Here is a 20,168-nt window from a genome sequence, read left to right on the forward strand (position 1 = left end):
AGAGCCCCACTCCAATTTTCCTACCACCTCTTAAGATGGTATTTTATCTCTGAGATCTTCCCATTCCATAACCTGCTTTCTTCAAGGTGTGCACAGCAGACACACGAGGGCTTGTTGTCTTCACCTCTGGGCATGTGGCTGCTCAGTGCACTGGACACTGGTGAGCCTTTGTCTGCTGGATTTAACAGCCCCCTGCAGTGAGGGATTAGCTCAGTGTTCTGAAATTTAATGCTCTCTAAATTTCTGCTTTTAGCTACAGAAGTGAAAGTTTTCCTGAACAAAACCTAGTTTTGTTTGTGCTCTTTTATCTTCCTGCTCCCTCTTCTGATTTCCATACCTTCACTTCTGCCCCTAAAGGTGAGCTGAAAATTTCCCCTTTTCACAGCTCTTTAGAATTTCTCACCAATTTCAAAGTTCTTACTGGATTTTCTCGAGTACACAGTCATAATTTCTTCATATCTCTCAGACAAAGGAGTTAACTGGAGATTCCTCAACTTTGTTTCTACTCATTCTCTCCACCCTTCCCTCAATTAAGCTCCTGTTTTATGATCCCTGGAGTGGCTTTTCTCAAAGACAACAATGCTTTTATTAGTTACAGGATTCATCATCCTCACCTGTGGTGCTGCTGACACTGCTGAGACATTCCTAAACTGTGGATCTCACTTTGGGTGACATGTGATGGACTTGAAAGGAGCCCATGGTGATGGCCTGTGCTTGTTCATGGGATTAAAACATCTTGCAGCTGCTTTGGAGGAACTGGAGGCGGTGATTATAGGGATTGGGGCAGGGGTAAAGAGGAGGGCACAGATTGCTTGCTAGGGGTAAAACAGGAGAGGGGAAAGATGGTGAGACAGCAGAGACTGTGGCTGATGCTGCTTGCAAACACACCTCTCACAGAGATGAGAATTGCACCTTTGCTGCCAAACTTCAGCATTAAGCAGGTGATTCCTGAACTTTGCTACGATTCTGCAACTTGACAGCTGCCCTAATTCAAGCTCTTGGCCACAGCTCTGCACCCATGGCAGAATCCAGGAGAGGCAGGACTTTGCCTGATAAGAATCCAAGAGGGGAGCACAAAGAAGCCTTGCTCAGATGGATGTGAAATGCAGGCACTTTCACTAAGTGGTAGGTCTGGAGCTGCTGCTCCAGACAGAAAGCAGGAGGCTGTTGGTGAGCCAGACTGCAAAGCAGCAGTGAAAATGAAGGAAAACAGAGCTTTTGTTCCCAGCCTGAGTAGCCCTGCCTCTGGGAGGGGTGCCAAGAGCCTGCATGCTCCTTTCCTCTCTGCCTCTCAACCTCGTATTTACAGGCAAGTGCTGAAGAAAAACCCACAGGTGGGTCGGGTTCTGAAGTGACATAATAATAATAATAATAATAATAATCTCTCTCTTCCTTCTTGGATGTTTGAGAAGCAGATTTCAGATTTCTTTGGTGAAGAAATCCAGGGCAGGTGGCTGTACCTGCAGACAAAGGGTCTAACACAAAGAGATGTGTGGCAGCAGCACCTTGTCAAGAAAAATGTTAATATTTATGTAGGGTCTAACCATGGGATTATCCCTCTATGCACAGAGTAGCAGCTGTAGGAATGCCATCATTTTCCAGAGTTCCCCCATGGTATAGAGGCAGGATACTCTTGCTGCTGCTAAGATGTCACCCTTTCTGCTTCTTTTCTCTTGTTTAGTCACCACACATTGGAGGGTTTTTCCTTCTGCCTTTACAGGGCTGACCTGCTTTGTTGTAGAATTTGTGTCCAAATAGAGAAAAGACATATTTTAATTAATATATGCTCCAAAGGGCTTAAAAATATTGTGTGGGGGTTTTTTTATTACCTGTTTGACTGAAGCTGCTGTTTTCAAAAAATGTGCAGTGACTTCCTACTGTGTACACCAGATGTTCATTCTAAATCAAGTTATTGGGGGTTTTTATGTTGTTGCTCACCTATTGAAAAGAAAAAGCATGGAGATTACTTACAACACAAATTCTTTCCACAACAGCTATAAAGGAAAGGCAATCCCACATTAAACACATTTTCTCCAAAATCTATTCTTTAAAGTGATGTAATAATCTCCTTTTTCTCTCCACTTAACCCCTTTCCAGTACTTATTTCCTCCTTTTTATAGCATTATTTTCAGCTATACTTGAAGCAATGTGGTTCCTGCATTTCACATTCACTGCCATGGTGGGCAGATTTATACACTGTTCTAGTTTGAGGGTACAGTCTCCATTAAATTAAAAAACCCCACAAATCTCAAGGGCATATTCACACCACCCTCTAAGGAAAGGGTGGGGCTGACACTGGTGCCAGTGCAGGTTCAGCACAGGGTGCTGGTGGTGGGGAAGGTGCCTGCCCAGGCTAACTTTATCCCAGACACTCTAATCCCCCACACTAAATTAGGTTTGTGCTGCCCTCGCCAAGATCCCGTCTTTCCACCAGCTCTGCACTGAGATTAGGCTCAGGATCAGTGGGAGAGAACCTGCAAACACTCCTGGATCCCCAGAGCCAGCCCAGGTAGGGGATGCAACAAAGTCACCTCCTGGTATTTGTGGCATTCCCCAAGTCCTAATGTCAGCCAAGAGGCAGAGCCTCTGGATCCCAGTTTCCCCAGCAGTTCAGATGAGCTGGAAGGGAAAAGGCAGGAAAAGTGTGGGAGCAGGGATGAGCAGCCAGGAGTGGGGCTGGGATGGGTTTCTTCAGCAGCAGAGCCACCTCAAAGTATTCATGGAGCCACAACCTTTGTTTCCTCAGTGTCTTGCAGAACCCCATTTCCCCATTGCAGCTTGTACATGCCAAGCTCTCTGCTCCAGTATTCCCACAGATTTGCATCTAAAGGCTAAAATAAACTCATTAGAGATACTCACAGGAGTTTGGAAAAGGCACAGACTTTTACAAGTCCTCAGAATTAGCAGTAAAGTTGACTGTAGGCTGACTGAGGATTAAATTTTTCGTGCATTATTCATCTCCAGAAATTTTGTCTTTCTGTAGGTTTCATGGATCTCTCTGGGTAAAGCTGCCTTCACATAAGTTTTTTTCATTAGAGCCTCCAATGCTTACTGAAAAATGTCTTTTAATTTTGCCTTTATCTCAGCAAAGACTTCCAAGTTGACTAAAATATTGAACTATGATTTTAATGGCCTAAAGGGACACTGGTATCTCCAACACCCACTGCTTTTATGACTGAAGTTCAAAGCTCAACATGCTCTAAACAGGCTGTCAGAGGAGGTGGAGCATCCTGCCTGTTCAGCTGCATCCTGCTCCTGGAAAATTTTATTTTGCTGCACCATTTTAATTATCCCCACTGCAGCTACAACAAGCAGGAACAGCAGAGAGCTAATGAATAAATATCAAATTAAGTGCTGGAATTTTCTGAGAAAATATTTGGATGCCTTCACTGAGTATTGTTGATTTCCATGATGAAATGATGTTTCAGTGTTTCACTAACTTTCTACTGCTTGTCTTCTCTAGTTTTATAGGTGTGGAATTTTTTAAGGAACTGGACAGTGGTTAAGCAGAACTACACTGAAAACTAGTATCAGCTCAAGGCTGAGAATGGATTAATGCATAAAGCACTGCTGCAACTGCTTCTGGAATTCTTGCTGGTCCCAAATGTACAAGCTACTTAATTCTACTGGAAGAAAAATAAAAAAAAAACAAACCCAAAAACCACAACTCTAAATGAGCAGTATCACAGAAGCACATAAACAATAAAAAAATTACACATGCATGCTGTGAAATCATCTAAAGTTAATGTGATCCTTTTATAGTTTCTGATTTTCTACTTGCTCTTTTTTCCATACTCAGATAAAGAAAAAACAAAACATGCCCAAAGAAAGGCAATTCTAACTGCTGCAGTCTTTTCTTCTCAAAAGACCTCGTTAGCCTAAGAGCTCATAGCTCTTACAGTGTCTTAAAAAAAAAAACAATAAAGGAGAGGAACCCAAATGTTCACAAGCACCAAATTCAGAGGTGAGCTACCAACACCAAAACACCCATTTTTGTATAATTCACAGAGCTGGCTGCATAGAGATACTCCCAGCTGATACAAAATTACTAAAAACCCACAATGCCAAAAGGCAGAGATGAAGTTTTCAGAATTCCATGAGAATCCCTCAGGTTTCCAGGACACTGGAAGCCTTCAACTGTATTTGTGGATACAGCCTTTTTCTGAGACAGGCACTTCAGTTTGCAGTAGAAAGGGACATGGCTCAGTTTTACACTCCAGTATGACTCCCAGATCAGTCTCCAATTCTCAAATGCACCTGATAAAGCAGATTCTGTCCTCTGAGTTGGAAACCTAGACAAGAAGTTCAGTTTCATTTCTCAACAGATTTCTCTCACTACTTTTCCTCTTCAGCTGTCAGGGTTTCTTTCTGAGCTTGTTCTATCTTCTTACCACTGCTGTTCTTGGTAAGCAGGATAAACTTTAAAACAGCACCTCAGTTCTTGAGCAAGTACTCTTCTTCCCTCCACAAAAGGCAAGTTTATGCCTTCTGAATAATCCCAAAAATCCCTTAGAGTGCAGTACAGTGAGAGAAATCAAATTCTGCCAGCATTATTGGTGTAGATGTAACCAGAAGAGAAGGCAGTGAAAAGAAACCCTGAATTAGCTCAATCCTTGCCTGCTTTAAGATAAGCCTCAGCTTGTCAAGCATAATGCCAGTACTACAGTTTTAGTAAGCACCAGGAATTAACAAATGTTGTAAAAAAAAAAAAGCCTTTAATTTTTGTGAAATGCTCTGACAAACAATAAATAAGAATGTTTTTATAATTTCTACTTGCCTTCTGGTAAATAAAACATTTCCACCATAACTAGAAAATCTATTACCAAGATAACTTGAGATGCTTAAGGATTATTTTTACCCACCAATTACAGAAGTTCTGAGTGTCAAACGAGGTCTTAACTATGTGTCCCCATCATCTTTAAATTGCACTCTGAGATAATCCAACATCACAGACACCAATTATCCATGTATTTAGTTTCAAATTCTTTTGTGTAGATTGCAATTTCTTCCACACCAATTCATTCTGAAATAATACCAATTAACTCAGTAGAATCCCATAAATTATAAAGGCTACAGGATTAGAATTTGCCATATTTAAAGTCTGCTTTTCCCAGTATCTGCTCAACACATTCATTTTACTGAATCTGCAAGAAACATAAAGCAACAAAATGCAACCAGAGTGTGACTGGCTGCCTACCAGTCACTTAGTGTAGGGAAACTCCAGCAGTTTCTTGGAGTTATTTGCTTATATGAATAAAGAAAGGAGCTCTTGACTGTTTATTTTTCTATGTATTTAGAGCCTTTCCCAATAAATGGGAGCAAATTCCCCCTACCCTTGCATGGGGCAGGAGCAACTGTTTGGCTCATTACAATTCTACAATTGAAACCTGCAGTCAAATTGACACTAACGAACTTTCACAGATGGGGCTACAGAGTTGTGCTTACCTCAAAGTTCACAGTAAAGAAGATGAGGAATCATTCATGGATTACAGTTTGGGTTCTCTGCACCCACAGAAGAAATGCCTCCTCAGCAACAACTGTGTATTCCTAAACTGTAGCAAACTGGCACTTCAGCAGCAGATGCTAATAAAAATATACATAAAAATTCTTTCAATCATTTATTCTAGTTGATTTAAAGCCTCATGTGTCTTCTGCCAAGTGTAAAAACATTTTAGAGTCATACCAACTGAATATATGGCTAATGGTGCAATAAAATGAAATCAGCACATTGTAGGAATTATCCATTTTTATTTTTTTTTAGAAATGGATCAATGAAATCACTGTGCTCCAGGAATAGCTTAAAAAAAAAAAAATACACCAGGTAGCATTCCCCTTAACAAATTTTCACATTGCTTATAATTATGCAGATTGGACCTGGAATAATAGAAACATGAATCCAGTGTCACCCCAGAGCTCTGTGACAACAAGGACATTCACAAACCCCCCACCCCCCATCCAATTCCTCGAACACCGGCAGAATCCCATTTCTACATCTAGCTAAAAATACTCTTGTCAAAATAGAAAAAGATTTTCCTACAAAAATTTTGGGGGAAGTCATGACACCACTTCTAAACTGCTTCAAGACAAGTAAATGACGATAAGTCTTCCCGAAGCCTCCCGTTCCAAAATTTCAGCCGATTTTTCACGTTCCTAAGAACAGTCCAACGCTGCCACCATGTGGTCCCTGCACAGGACGGCTCAGGGAAAACCAGGGACAAATACCTCGGCAATGAGTAACCAGGCTGCAAGTAAAAAAGGAAACTGGATCCTGAGAACTGAGTCCTTATGCTGGGAAACCAACTCTAAGTATGGACCAGGGTAAGGAAAATAATTTAAGATATTTTGTGATTAATTCTTCAGCGTCGTGACGCTCCCCTCGCTAAAGGCACAATCCATTTCTGCTCACTATTTTTTCTCTCAGTACAGCATGTATTTGCCAACAAGGAAAATCTATGTATGCAAAATGCCTAAGACCATTCATTTCTTCAAACATAATCATACTTGAGTATTTCAAAATCTTCTTCCTGGAGTTCAGGAAATTGATATAAAAGAGGATCCTTCACACAGACTTTTTCATTGCTGCCTTCCTCACACTGAAGAGATATGCTTCATAAATAATGTTTAGGAAGTTGTCATCATTCTGAAAAACAAAACAGGTAATTGTTAGCAGGATAACTGCAGTCAAGAGATTAGAAGGTTATTCCATTTTATGGACCAGATACTTTAGCCTTACTCTTTTTTTAAAAAGAGAGCAATGGCAAAGCCCTTTCCTTCACCAGAGATGTGTTTGATTTCCCATGACTGCACCTCAGTAAGCAGCAATGAGTACACAGAATGAAGATGTTTCTAAACTCACAGTGCATGTAAATTGAGTCCAGCATTGTTGCATAATAACTCAGTGACAATACTGAAGTTATAGCCCTGCAATTTGTCTTCTTTGCCCTCATTTATCTATATAATGAATAATGAAACACTCTAGATTGTGATCCTACACTAAAATCCTACCTGGGAAAATCCCTGTTTAGCTCTTTTAGGCTTAATGCTCCTAAGGGATGCTGCTTCTTTAGCTCTGATGTTTTAACTTTTTCCTTCTGGAGAACATTTTGCAAGAATGAGTCAGCCCACATTAAGAAAGAATGTTATAAGTAGCTCACATAAACATATGAGGATAATTACAATCAAGATAATATTTAAGGTAAAATTAGGCACATCCAAGATTGCAGTTTTATATAATGGAAAATGACAGCTAACAAATTGGCAGTGAACAATTTTCAGGTAACTCAGTTAATCCTATCTACCACCAAGAATAGCAGGGTTAAATATATATTTTACAAGTACAAAGTTACAGAGGGTAAACCCTAATCTTCCTCGATTAGTTTCCTCTTTAACTCCATGTATGGTTTTAATAATATCCAGACACTCAAAGTATGTAATGACAAGATAATGTGGTATTTTTTTTAATCCCAAAATAAAAATACAGGGAAAAAAATGGAGAAGCCCTCCAGCTTGTTAAAGACACTATTTCTTTCCTAAATGTATAACTCGAATAACATTTTAACTAACTTACAATGATGACTTTTAATTTTATTCCAAAGCCTTACAGGCACAGAGTTTTGACCTACAAACTGGACATGTTTCTCTGTTCCTTGTGTTCTGCAGCCAGGTCTTTAGTTATGTAATCTCTCCTCAACTTCTACTCTTCAGATATAACTCACACAGCAAGTCAGGGAAAAAAAAATTTCATAATTATGCATCATGCCAGAGCAGTAAATAATCTCATACATAACATTACTAAGGCTTTGTAAAAATTAAATCTGAAAAACTGCAGCAAAAGGAATTTTATTCCATGTAATTCTCTAGTTCAAATGCTAAACTGATTTAATATATATTCATGTTATCTAGCCCATATTTTAAAGTGGCTCGCACTCATCCTGCAATTTTAATCTCCCATCTGAATTCCTCTGACTGCTTACACACATCTCTGAAATATCTGGCAGCTAGGATAATCACCCATTATTTATCCTTAGCTAAAAATATAATAGATGTCTCTCTGGCTCATAGGCTGACCTTGCAAAGCTTTCAGTCATCTTTGCTCTTTTCCACCAAATTTATTACCTTTCCCAAACACCAAATCAGATGCATTAATCAAAACGTAGGTGAGCCAGCAGGAGACCCCTGCACAAGCAGCCCACCTTCCAACCTGTATTTCATGATTCATTTTGCCCTTAGACAGATCCAACAATGCCAGGGTGCTTGCATGGAAAGGGGCGGCGGGATTTGAAGCGGACTGGCCGAACTCTCGGCACGGTACCTGGATGAGGTGCAGCAGCGTTTCCTGCAGCTGTAGCTTGCTGATGGAGGTGCTGCTGGCCACGGCTGGCTCCGGGGCAGGCAGGGGCAGCAGCAGGCTGCCAGGGCCGGCAGCGGGCTCGGCGTTTGCTGCTGCCAAGCGCCCGCTCTCAGCGGCTTTGGGTGGAGCGGGCGTGGGCTGGGTGAACACCATGGGGGACATCAGCAGGGTGGGGGTCACAGTGGCAGGGATGCGCTGAGGAGAGATGACCTGTCCAGATAAAAACACAGGCATCAGTGGAAGCTATCTGCTCCATTGTGCGGGAATGGGGAAGGTGAGAACTGCAGAGAGATTGGCAGCGGGCACAGACTGCTGTGAGATGAATACTGAGAGCAACTCCAGCTCTTGGGTCTACTCCCAGATTAAAGGGCCTTCCATCCAATCTGAGATTGCAGACGTGGATTTTACCTTCTCATTTTACTTAAGGAGAGAGAAAACAAAACCATAGATACAGTGATTTAGCTAAAGATCCATAGCGAGCTCATGGCACTGTCAGAAACAGAAAAGGCTCACAACCAGCACACCAATGACAAAATCAAAATAGCCTCAAAGAGAACTTTGCTGCAGCACATCCCTCAGCATCCTAACCACACCAAACTGTCAGATAATTTCCATCTTCAAATTTTGCAGTGAATCTTGGAACTGTAAAACATGCAGGATTAGCAAATACTATCAGATGTAATACACAACATAACAGACTGTTAATTCACTCAGCTTGCAGACATCAGATCTCTTTGCAGGTAATTCCAGTAATAAACCTTAATCCTAATCAGCCATCTCCTTGTTATGCAAGTATCTAATCTTTTTAAAGAACATACAAAGGAATTGATAAAAGCTCACCAAAGCTCCTCCCTTTTGGACTGGAGCATGATTTATTGCTGCCATATTAAGGTCAAAGGCTACTGAATCACTTTCTTCTGTGTCCTGGATTACATTTCAATTTTGAAGAAAAATTAAGGTTAAGAAAATGGAAATGAGGTTGATCTCTTAGGTATGCAAAACCACACAGAGTAGCATTAAAGAAAAGTCACATTTTTGTAGCCTTTCTCCTAGCTGTGATTGTTCTACCCAAGATATTTCTGAAGAGTGTTTGTGAGACCACGATACAAAGAGAAATAGAAACAAAGAGGACTGAGATCTCATGCTGTTTTATAGAAAATTTAAGGAATTATAGAATTATATAGAATAGAAATACAGAATTATAGAATAAAAATTATAGAAAATTTAAAATTTCCTGACTAAGGGTCAGGAAAGCAAGCATGCAACATACAACTAATGGAAAAATCTCTCTTCTTTCCCCCCTCCAATATTTATCCAGTTCAGTAAATATTGTGTCTGTTTCTCAAATGCAGAGCAGTACAAAACTCTTGACTACAGCTTTCTTCCAACCCCACAGCATGTAATCAAAACAGCAATCACCAGGTCTGTGATTCAGAGGTTCCAAGGCTCTGAGTAAGCAGAGGTACAAACTGACTGAAGTTTGCACACCTATACTTGAAAAACATTCATTTTGAAAGAAAACCATTGTGAGTCAAAGTGACATCCCTCTGTGGAGTGAGACCTTCAGACTCTGCACAGATCTTCTCCAGCCTGTGGAACATCAACTACCCCTAGACACTCATCCATGCTGCTGCAGCTTCTCTTTAATTTACCTCCAGAAAAATTGGCAGGGTTTGTGTAAACAAGATTATTCTTCCTAATGTGATTTCAAGAATGCATATACAAAACTGCTGTACAAGGGCAAAAACCTCCTGCAAAGGGAATGTTGGGATCAGCTGGAGGAGATAAAGTGTCCCACTAACACAGCTGAATCTACAGCAGGTTCTGTCATACCCAGATAACACGGCCTTCAAAATCAAGAGACATTTTTCTCGTTTGCCCAAGGCAAACAAACAAAACCTGAGACAAACTGTGGTCTTAATAATAGAAGCTCCTCCTGACAAACACATGTTGTGGTTTAAAAGACACATGAAGAATGCCTTGTCTTCTCAGGATAGAAAGGTCTGTTAGGTGGGACATGCCAAGCATATGGGAACTATATGGAATGAGCAATATTGCCATCTGCTGGTGACACAGCCAACATCTACAGGGTACTGCAGAACTTCAAATACTGACTCAGAAGAAGAATAGAGTATATGAGTCTTTACTCAGTGCACAGCATTTATATCTGTACTCAATGTTAGAATGTATTTTTTGCTAACAGCTCAAGCTCAAAGCTTCTGACATTGAACAGACCTCTACATAAAAATCATGGATTGTTTGGGGTTTGTTTTAAACAGAAAGCAAATTTTCACCTGAGATCCAGCTCAGATCACCTTGAGTCATTGGGACAACTAACACCCACCAGAAAACAGGGCACTAATCTTGGCATTACCAGTGCAATCCTGTAACACCATGCTTTTGCAGAAGACACTGTAAGTGCTCTGTAGGGACACTAACAGCCTTTGGATCCATCCTCTAGCTTTGAGGAACTTCTCACCAGTCATAACAGCCCTTCCAAAATTATGTTGATCAACTTCTTACCCACAGAACCTGAACTGCTTGTTCACCCATTTTCTCTCCAGCTGTCAGGTCAACACTTAAATCTCTGAGTCACTAATAACAGAGTAGGAGTCTGCCATCAGCTGTGCAGCAATGAAGTAAGAACAAGAAAAATGTGCAGAATAACTGGTGCAGTATCTAACATCCTTTCCCTGAAGCCCAAATGCCCATTGAGATATCAGCTTGGTGTTCTGTGTGGCTGTTGGCAGCTGGATGACACCATAGCTGGCAAATCCACCTAACACCATGAACCAAGGAGTGCACTGCAATGCAAACCTTCTGCTGCTTCCTGTGTGAACAGAATCCCAGGTGGATCAAGTGCTCCTCTGGAACATCAGCACCCAGTGGGTGCTGTGGGCCAAAACAATTTTCAGAGGCATTGCTTAAAAAGGAAAACAAAATTGTAGGAATGGTTCAGGAACTTTAAAGGCAGTTAATTAAAACAAAGCTGGCTACAACACTAACATTGCTTTATCTTTCAAGTTTAATTTAGAATATTCTAATTGATGTTTAGCTCCAGAAACTGAAATGACTTTTTGAGACAAGTTAAATGCACTTACTTGCATCACACAATTGCATGTTGAAACTGCAGTCAGGACAACAGAGAAGCAGTGCTGAGATACTCATGCCAAAGACACTGAGTTTCATGCACACACTCAGAAGATTTAACATTATGTACAAAATACATTCTTGATGGAAAAAATGCTTCAAGAAATGCAAAAAATGAGCTGCAAGATATGCAGCCTTCTGAAGAAATGATAAATTTGTGTCTGGGTTACTGGAAGCACTTTTAAAACCATAATTCTGATTAACATAAAGACTTTAGCATGCATGTATCTATAATCAGGATAACACATGCCTAACACTAAACATATCCCTCAAAGCCCACTGAGATGAATGTTTTTCTATTGAATCTTAAGCACACATTACTCACTGTCTGCACAAGGAATATTTCACAAAACAGGGCTGGCACCAGGCCAGGCTGAATGCACCCAAGTATTATTCTTCAGCTTTTTCTTTTTTCCTTCTTCTCTTTATTCCCCCCCATTTTTTGGTAACTGGTCTCTTCCTTTCCATGTGGGAGATCACAGTTCTTATACCATATGGAGATGCAGCAGAAGCCAATTTAAACTTGTAATGTGTCAGTTGTGGAAAGGACTATTGCTTACATTTTCTTAGTGCTGCTGATGGATTTAGGGTGTTCCTTTAATCTGATTTTTCCAACAACAGACACTGCTCAGATATCTCTCTGTTCCTGTCAGACTTTTGCTTTTTCTTTATGGTGAAGTGTAGTAGGAGAGGCAATACCAAAAGACAAATAATTACAGAGAACAAACCTTTTGCTGCACTTGTTGTCAGAATGTGCTTTGATCAATTTTGCATGAGCATGTGCAGATATATTTGTGCCAATTCAATTTCACTCAAGTATCTACTCTGCAGGCATGGCAGCACTTGAAGCCTCTGGTCTACTGCAAGGATAATACTATAAAAAGATTAATGTTGGTTTTAAAAGTAGTTTTTTATCTTCCAGGTTCTTTTTCAAAAGCAGGCATGTTTTGTGTGACTAATTCATGGCTTCCAAAGGAACAGAGTCCTTCCTTCATTTTTAGCCTCCCTGCTTTTGCTCCTGTGGCAATCTGCTGCACGTGAAAGAGGCCATTCCTCCCAGACTGTGGAGCTTTATAGGTGTCCTAAACAATAATTAGTGACACTTTCATTATCATTTTGAGTCTATGCATTGAATCTTCAAATGGAATGCATCTAATATTGTGTTGATAGCAGCTGTGGCAGCCTGTGAAACCACTCCTAGACAGACTCAGTTTCCTTGTTCTGCTCACAGCAGTGCAAAGAGAAACTGAGAATCCCAGTTACTGCCTTGCCTTGTTTTTTTTTTTTTTTTTTCCTTTTGAGGCAAACTTGCAGCAATAACCACAGTTCCTTGTTCCAGAGAAGAATTTTCTTTTCTCACAAGCTGCTGTTCTACCTGTACTCAAGCAATCAAATTGTTGCAATTGCATTAGGCCAGACCTTGGAAATTGCCTTTCCATATTGCAACTAATGCTGGCATCACTGTCTTTTTCATATATTAAACATTAAAGTCATTGGACATAGCAGCATCTGCAGGAACTTTTCATCTGAAAAATATATCAGCATATTTCCTTATTTTTTATTCATGCATACTGACTTATAATGTATAGCCTGGACTTGCCTCATTTCCCTTTTACCTTCATTATGTCCTCCCTCGTGCTTTCAGTACATGTACCAGTGAATCACACAATTTCTTACATTTAAAGCAGGCAAGTTCCATTCCCAGTGAAAACAAATCATTTTTTTTGACTTTAGATCCTCCTTTTATTATTTAGCTCTCCACTGGAAAGTCAAAGTTACCATCTGTAAGCAAGTGATCCTGAATAATTTCAATGACTAATCCCCAAAAAAACTCCTTCATACAGATTCAAATCCTACTGCATTAATTAAAAGAACAAAAATAATGATGGCTATTTGCTGTATGAAATTAATATTCCTCCTACATCTCTCATGGAATTAGAAAACTTGACCTGTCACAAACTTAGTGACAGATGTGGTTCTTATTATTAAATTACTCTTTCAACCTTTTCATGTATAGAACTTTCTAGCATGTTGAAATATCCTGTAGTTTTTCAATCAGGTTTTGACAGAAATAGAAAATAGAGAAAAAGAGAGAAAAAAAAAAAAAAAAAAAAGAAAAAGAAAAAAAGAAATACAATAATGGAATAGTCCCAATAGAAAAGCAGCTTTTCAACTTTACACTGGAAAGGGGAATGCTTGGGACCAGTAACTTCTAGATTCCCACACAAGTCAGACTCCAGTACAACACAGCCTATCCACAAAAAAAGAAGATGAAAAGGGCTTAGATGCATTCCCAGACAGGACATGTAAAGACATTCTAGTGTACAAAATCCTACAGAAAATGAAGTGGTTAAAGACAGTAGTTGTTTTGGATGGGGCATTTTGTAATTGCACATGTTGCTTTTCTGAAGAACATAAAAATGTACTTATGAGAGAGATAAAATCTCTTAACATCTCCTGAATTTCTTAATACACCAATCTGACTTCCAGGATCAAAATAAACAGAATTTTTAAAATGACATTATTTTTTCAAAATAATACACAGCAAATTAAAGAAAAATAGCTAATGAATACCTATAAGTAGCAGGTGAGGGACAAGATAACTAACTGACCAAAATACAAATACTTCAAAAAACTGCTGTTAGAAAACAAGGGACCTTTTAAGTATCTTTAGCAACTGGCATACAAAAGAATGCACATCTACACAGACAAAGCTATGACTAATTTTGCAGAAAATAATTATTAAACCCAAAATATTACACTCAGTAGCAAGCAATTACACATAACAGCCCAAGTATGGCTAGTGAAAACTAGGTGAATTTTCAAAGGGGCTCTGGGATAACCCAACACTGCAGGATTTCTGGTTGCCATTGATGTGTAAGAGATGATTTTAGGATTTACAATATCACATCTTGGCAAGTCAGAACTTACTGGACGTTGGGAAAGTATCAGCTGCAAAATGAATCATGTGCAACATGCAGGAGGACAGTGAAGCCAAGAATAACCTCAGAAAACATCAAGTTTAAAAGACTACTGGATTTGCATTTATGATGAAGAAATTCCCCATTTACCTGGAAGAGAGCACTCTGTTTTTCTGTGCCTGGAGCCTTTTCTATCCAGGAATCCAGTGGTTTCAGGGTACTGGTGTTCTGGGTAACAACTGGGAACTTGGCTGCCAACGTTGGTCTGCTGGATACGTGGAGCTGCTGCTCTTGTTGCACGATCTGGAGTTTTTTCAATAATTCTTGAGGTGAAATCACCCCAGAACTGGCTGTTTGATTGCCAGAGAGAGGAAGTGGCTGTCTGGGAAGTTTGGACTGTTCTTTACCATCTAAAGTCTGGCCTGGTAGGGACCCATTGAAATACACCAGAGGGGGCTGGCTCATGTTATTTACTGGTGCTGCTGGTGCTCCAACAGGAGCAGGAGTCCTGCTGAACACGGAAACTGTTGAGTTCACAGCTCCTGTGGCACCGGGGTCCACTTTAGCCACCGACCCTGACTGACTTTGCAACTTGTGCAGTAAGCTCTGGGTGCCAGCAGCGTCCTGAGCCCCGGCTGCCACTCCGTGGGAAGCCACAGGCTGGAAGAGCCCTGTGAAAGTGTCCCCCGCGGGGGGGACATTGCCATTTTCACAGAGGCGGCTCTCGGGGAACTCAGCCAGGGGATGGAGCTCCGTGCCACGCACCATGAGCTTCTGGATGGCGGGGCACAGCTGCTTCTCGGCGCAGGGGGAGTGTCTGCTGGGCTCCTCGTAGGACAGCGAGCGAACCACACCCTGCCGGGCGGGGTGGCTCTCCTGGTGCTGCTTATTCAGCGGCTCGCAGCCATCTGCCGTGTCCTGCTTGCCGAACAGCGCCGTCAAAGACAAGTGCTGGGGCTCAGGATCCACACCCTGTGAGGGGACAGAGGAAAAGAGTAAACACAGCTCCCGCATGCAGAAGTTACATTAAGTGGTGACAATATTTAACCAGCAGAATTCAATGAAAAGCTGAGAAAACTGATATGCTCTTTTTTTTTTCTCCCCATGAGAATTTTTAATATTTTTGTCACATAGGAAGGGCAAGAAGACTGTTGTCAAGCTGCTAACGTGGGAGAAAAATCAGCAAATCTGAGATATAGCAGTGGCTTTGCTTTAAATAACATGAAAGAGTCATCTTCTTTTACAGCCATCAGGACAATATTAGTAAGAGACAGAAATCTGCCTGTGTGTGAAGTAGAGCCACTTCTTGTGCATCTGCTGGTCACAGCTGAATTCAGTTTTTATGATTTTGCAGTGTGATTTGGCTTGAAAACATACCAAGAGCATTTTCTTTATTTACCTTATTTCCCCTGAAAAAAACCCCAAACAAATAAAAACCCACAAAAAGTGTGGCCCAGCAATTGACTAGATCAGCTTGTGATCAAAACAGCACCTGAAATTTGATAACTAGTATTTCTTGGCTGCATCAGGATAGTGTATCTGTAGTTTACCTGTTGCCACATGATATAGTGGGGGTTAGGTTGCTTATACAAACCAGATTAGTTGTGCTTTAAAATCATTCCTTACAGTGGCTCCATCTCAAATTCTTGCAGTGACCTTCCAAGTCAAATCAATGTTCCTGTTACTCAGTGCAGCAGCAGCAGTCAGAAAACATCACAGGTTTTACCTTGCTCTGCTGGGAGATTCGCTGATGCTGATTCTCACTTGGCTTCACTGGAATGGGTTTGATCAGGTTGGGGTTGCTATAGATTGCAGAGGAACTGGTTATTTGTTTTGGCTCTGAGCAGGTCTTACACTGAAACAGAACAAAAGGATTTATTAGTATGTACAACAGTATCTTCTCTGCTAGTTCCCAACCACAGTAAAATACAGACACAACCAGGTATTCAATAACCAAATATACTAACTGCAGCACTGATGATGAAGTATTATGCTATTAGGAGAACTGTAGCAGCTGAAATCTAATTTTCTAAAACCATAAGACATATGTAAAACTGAACACTTGATTCCAAGATTTTCCTTGTATGAGACTTCCCTCCAATTTAAATCTCAGAACTCCTTTTGGCCTTCTGCTTTTCTTGCACTTCAAAAACATAAAATACTTTTTAAAAGCACTTTAAAAACCAACAGACATGCTTTTCCTGTATCCAACAGGCAGCTTGAAGTAGTTTAGATCCATGAAGGAAAAATGTGCCCATAAAGATAATTTTAAATGCTTTCATCAAAAAGGAGAATTGTAACTCCAACTCTTTTACATAAATCTTCATATGGTGGGAACTAGCAGGATGCATACACATGCACAGAAAAGTAATTAAAGATTTAATCAATTTGTACAATTGTTGGTCAGACTGGACAGATCCTAAATGGACCAAAACTTCATCTCAGTAAAATTAAATAGCAGTTTTTCCCCTCCCAAACAATTCTCTCTCTAATGATGCTGCCTTTTCTTCAACATATCTTCTTATTGCTATTTTTCAGCGTAACTTTTTGGGTAAAAGCACGTAAGCTTTTCCTTTAACTCCATGGCTAACATCCTTTTGAACATTTCCCAGAGAGTTCTACAGAATTCAAATAATACCCTTATTTCCTCAGGATATTTTAATAGGCTGAATTCTTTAGAAACCTTAAGTACCTTAGATTCCACAGTCATACCCTGCATGATCACAGAACTAAGCATATAAAAATGAGGTGAGAAACAGCAGTGTTTAACAGAGTGTAATATGCTATATGAGCATATTTTAGACCAAATTCCTCCAAATGAGCATCAGCACACACAAGAATGACATTGACCTGACTTGGTATCATTGCTGTGACTTGATAACAAGGCCAGTAGGTTGCTATCTAACACAGAAGCACATGGAAGAGAAGAGAAGCCTGTGATGATATCAGAGGATTCTATAACTGTTGGAGCTCAGAATATAAAGCCATTTTGGCAGATGGGGAGCATGGCCTTGCTGATGAGTAAGTTGGGAGCACTAGAGTGGCATTTTAAGCAACTGTCAGGTAGACAGGTAAAGATATCAGATGCTATTATCAACAAAAAGCAGCATGAAATAAATGCCACCATGCTCTTTAGTGATGGAACCTGAGAGTCCTCAGCAGCTACAACTTTTGGCAATTACTACTCCTTGCTTCACAGGCCTGTCCTTTATTTAGTCAGGTGTCCTATGCAAAGCTCTGCTGCTACAAAAGATGCCTAAGTAATCAAAAGGTTCTAAGATGAAGTCAAAGAAAGGCTCAGCAGCACTGGAACAAAAGTAGATACATATGGTCAATGTGGATGAAAAAGAGCAAGAAAATCACTGAGTGGGTTTTGGCAAGTTTAGTAGAGTCAGAGATTGACTGCTCTGCATTGTGAGATTCATACTCCTGTATGAAATGAAGCTGAAAATGATAAATTCTGGGAGAACTGTGCAGCACAGAGTTAGACCCAGAGCTCGTCCTGCAGTACAAGACAAGGCACAGTGGTTAAGGAGAAACCCATTTTGTCATGCTTTGTTCTGTACCCTTGCAGCATTTCAAAGGGTTTTCTTCCTGGCTGTCACTGAGGCCAGCATTTTCTAACCAGAGATCAAGAGAAGGCAAGTGTTTAGGTAGATTTGAATAAAAACAACTCAGTGGTTTAGCATCTTAAAGCTTCATTAACTCAAAAGGGAAAGGAAAACTATCTATTTCATTTTTCATGTAATGCAACCTCCAAATGTCTAACTTAATCTGGGAACAAGATACACCCTTAAAAATTAGTTACACTCTTAAAAATAAGCAAAATTACTTAAAAGTTTTGAAAATTGATGCTCTTATTCTGCAGCTTCCAACACTTTAAAACACTCTTCACTGAATAAACACAGAATTCAAAGAAGAGAGCAACATATTTCATAACTAATTTCAGCACATCAGAATGTAAGTAATAAAACATACACTGACAAGAAAGTAGATGTCATAAACCAGTCAAAAAGCACAACTGCTCTGAAACATATTGACAATAAATAGAAAAATGGTTGTCACTGCCTTTATTTATCACACTCTTTTAAAATTTACATTACTAGCAATACAAGAAATCACACACATCCTGTTCATAAGAGGTCAGGCATTCCTAGCACTCAAGTCCCAGATGAAGATGAGAAGGAAGTTTTCGTGTTATTTTTTATGTCCTTGGCAATTCCTTAAATGCAGAAAGACTAAAGATAAAGTAAGAAGCAAATTTGCAAAAGATTCTAAAGGGAAAAGAGTCCTAAAAGCTATTATTTAAACAACAGAATTTCATCTCCTTTGTCTTGATTTCTGTGTGCTAATGCAGAAATGGAAGGTAACATCTTTTAGATTTATCACTGTCTTTTCACAAAATCTGGAGACAGCCTAATATTTTTCCAGTTTTCCATCTGCAGTATTTTTAAGGTTTTCTAATGAGAACCTCTCAAACATTTCAGAACATCTCAAATCATATTACCTGATGCCAAGATTAAATACTGATTCAGTATTAAAATATGGGAAAAATAGCAGGTTTTAGAAGCATTTGTCTACTATAATACATTAAATCTCTACTACAGAAAATACAAAGGCCCCAAGCTTCAAACAGCCACTATAAACAATAAAAAGGGCTCCATTTCACTCTAGCTCAAAGAGTTCGCCATCATCTTTCTAAGGATTTTATTAGTAGCTACATTTCAGGAAAAATAAACTCAAGAAAATTAAGGAGAGAAAAAGTTAAGATATATGCACATTTTCAGACTCTTATGGAACACTTAGGAGTTCTATTATTGCATGACAGCACATAAGCAATACAGGAAACAGCAGCAGGAACCTGCAGGCTCTGTAACAATTTGCAGCTTATATATGGATAGTTAAAATTATTAGATTTTTATTCCCCAAAGTAAAACGTTTTTGATTGCTCAATAATAGAGAACATTATTAGTCCATTAGTTACTTCTTTATTTAGAAACCTCAGAAGACCAAAGCAGCACACGGGCTGGAATCATACTACATTTCAACCTTTTCATTTCCTTCCATTAGTGCCTGAAAGAAGCTAACAACCACAATTAAAAGCAGTAACTTCACTGTCAAAAGTCTCATGAACCCAGTCCATTGTACAAACCACAGAAACTATCACCAGGTAAATACTTCACCTGGAAAGAGGGCAGAGCTTGCAGGTGCTCCTCAATAGGCACAGGAGCTCTTAAGAGTCAGAATGAAAGGCAATTTATACTTGCTCTTATCCTCTATCATTCAACAAATAATCAATCATATCCACATTCTCCTTCCAGAACTTGTTACTGACAGCATTTATTGGAGTTTTTAGCAAATTCTGTCAAAACTTTTTTTACCAGCCACTTCTACACCAAATGAGAGGGTGCACTGTCCAAAATCCCTTTGAGTAGAACTATTCAAACCCCAAAATCAAACCTTTTATGTTTCATATGGTAAAGCTGGGAGCAAGTCTCACCTTGGTATACTCATCTTTGGCCTTGGTAAGCATCCTTAAGATATCCACTTCTTTGTTATTAGCAGAATTCATGATCATGGGGGACACCCCTGATCCTGTGCCCTGCTGTGCTTTGAATTGTTCCTGCTGAGTTAGGCTGAAAGGTGGAGGATATATGGGAAAAAAGAAAGAACAAATAAAATGTAAAAACTTAACCACAATTACTGTACAGTACTTCATTGTAACTCAAATATTTGTCTTTTCCCAT

General features: G+C 39.8%; 1 protein-coding gene across 2 annotated transcripts in view; it reads right to left on the bottom strand.

Moving 5' to 3' along the window:
* Positions 1-5,730: 5,730 nt before the first annotated feature.
* The window catches only part of DCP1B (decapping mRNA 1B), a 38,138-nt gene continuing 23,700 nt past the window's right edge, over positions 5,731-20,168 (bottom strand). For both annotated transcript variants that reach the window (XM_079303761.1, XM_079303762.1), the window contains exons 5-9: positions 19,922-20,057; positions 16,148-16,276; positions 14,572-15,393; positions 8,312-8,560; positions 5,731-6,640 (exon numbers count right to left, since the gene is read on the bottom strand). In XM_079303761.1, coding sequence (XP_079159887.1) covers positions 6,560-6,640; positions 8,312-8,560; positions 14,572-15,393; positions 16,148-16,276; positions 19,922-20,057 — 1,417 coding nt within the window. In that variant the 3' untranslated portion in view covers positions 5,731-6,559. The remainder of the gene's footprint in view (positions 6,641-8,311; positions 8,561-14,571; positions 15,394-16,147; positions 16,277-19,921; positions 20,058-20,168) is intronic.

This window comes from Erithacus rubecula, assembly GCF_903797595.1.
Source record: "Erithacus rubecula genome assembly, chromosome: 4".
NCBI classification, from domain to species: Eukaryota; Metazoa; Chordata; class Aves; order Passeriformes; family Muscicapidae; genus Erithacus; species Erithacus rubecula.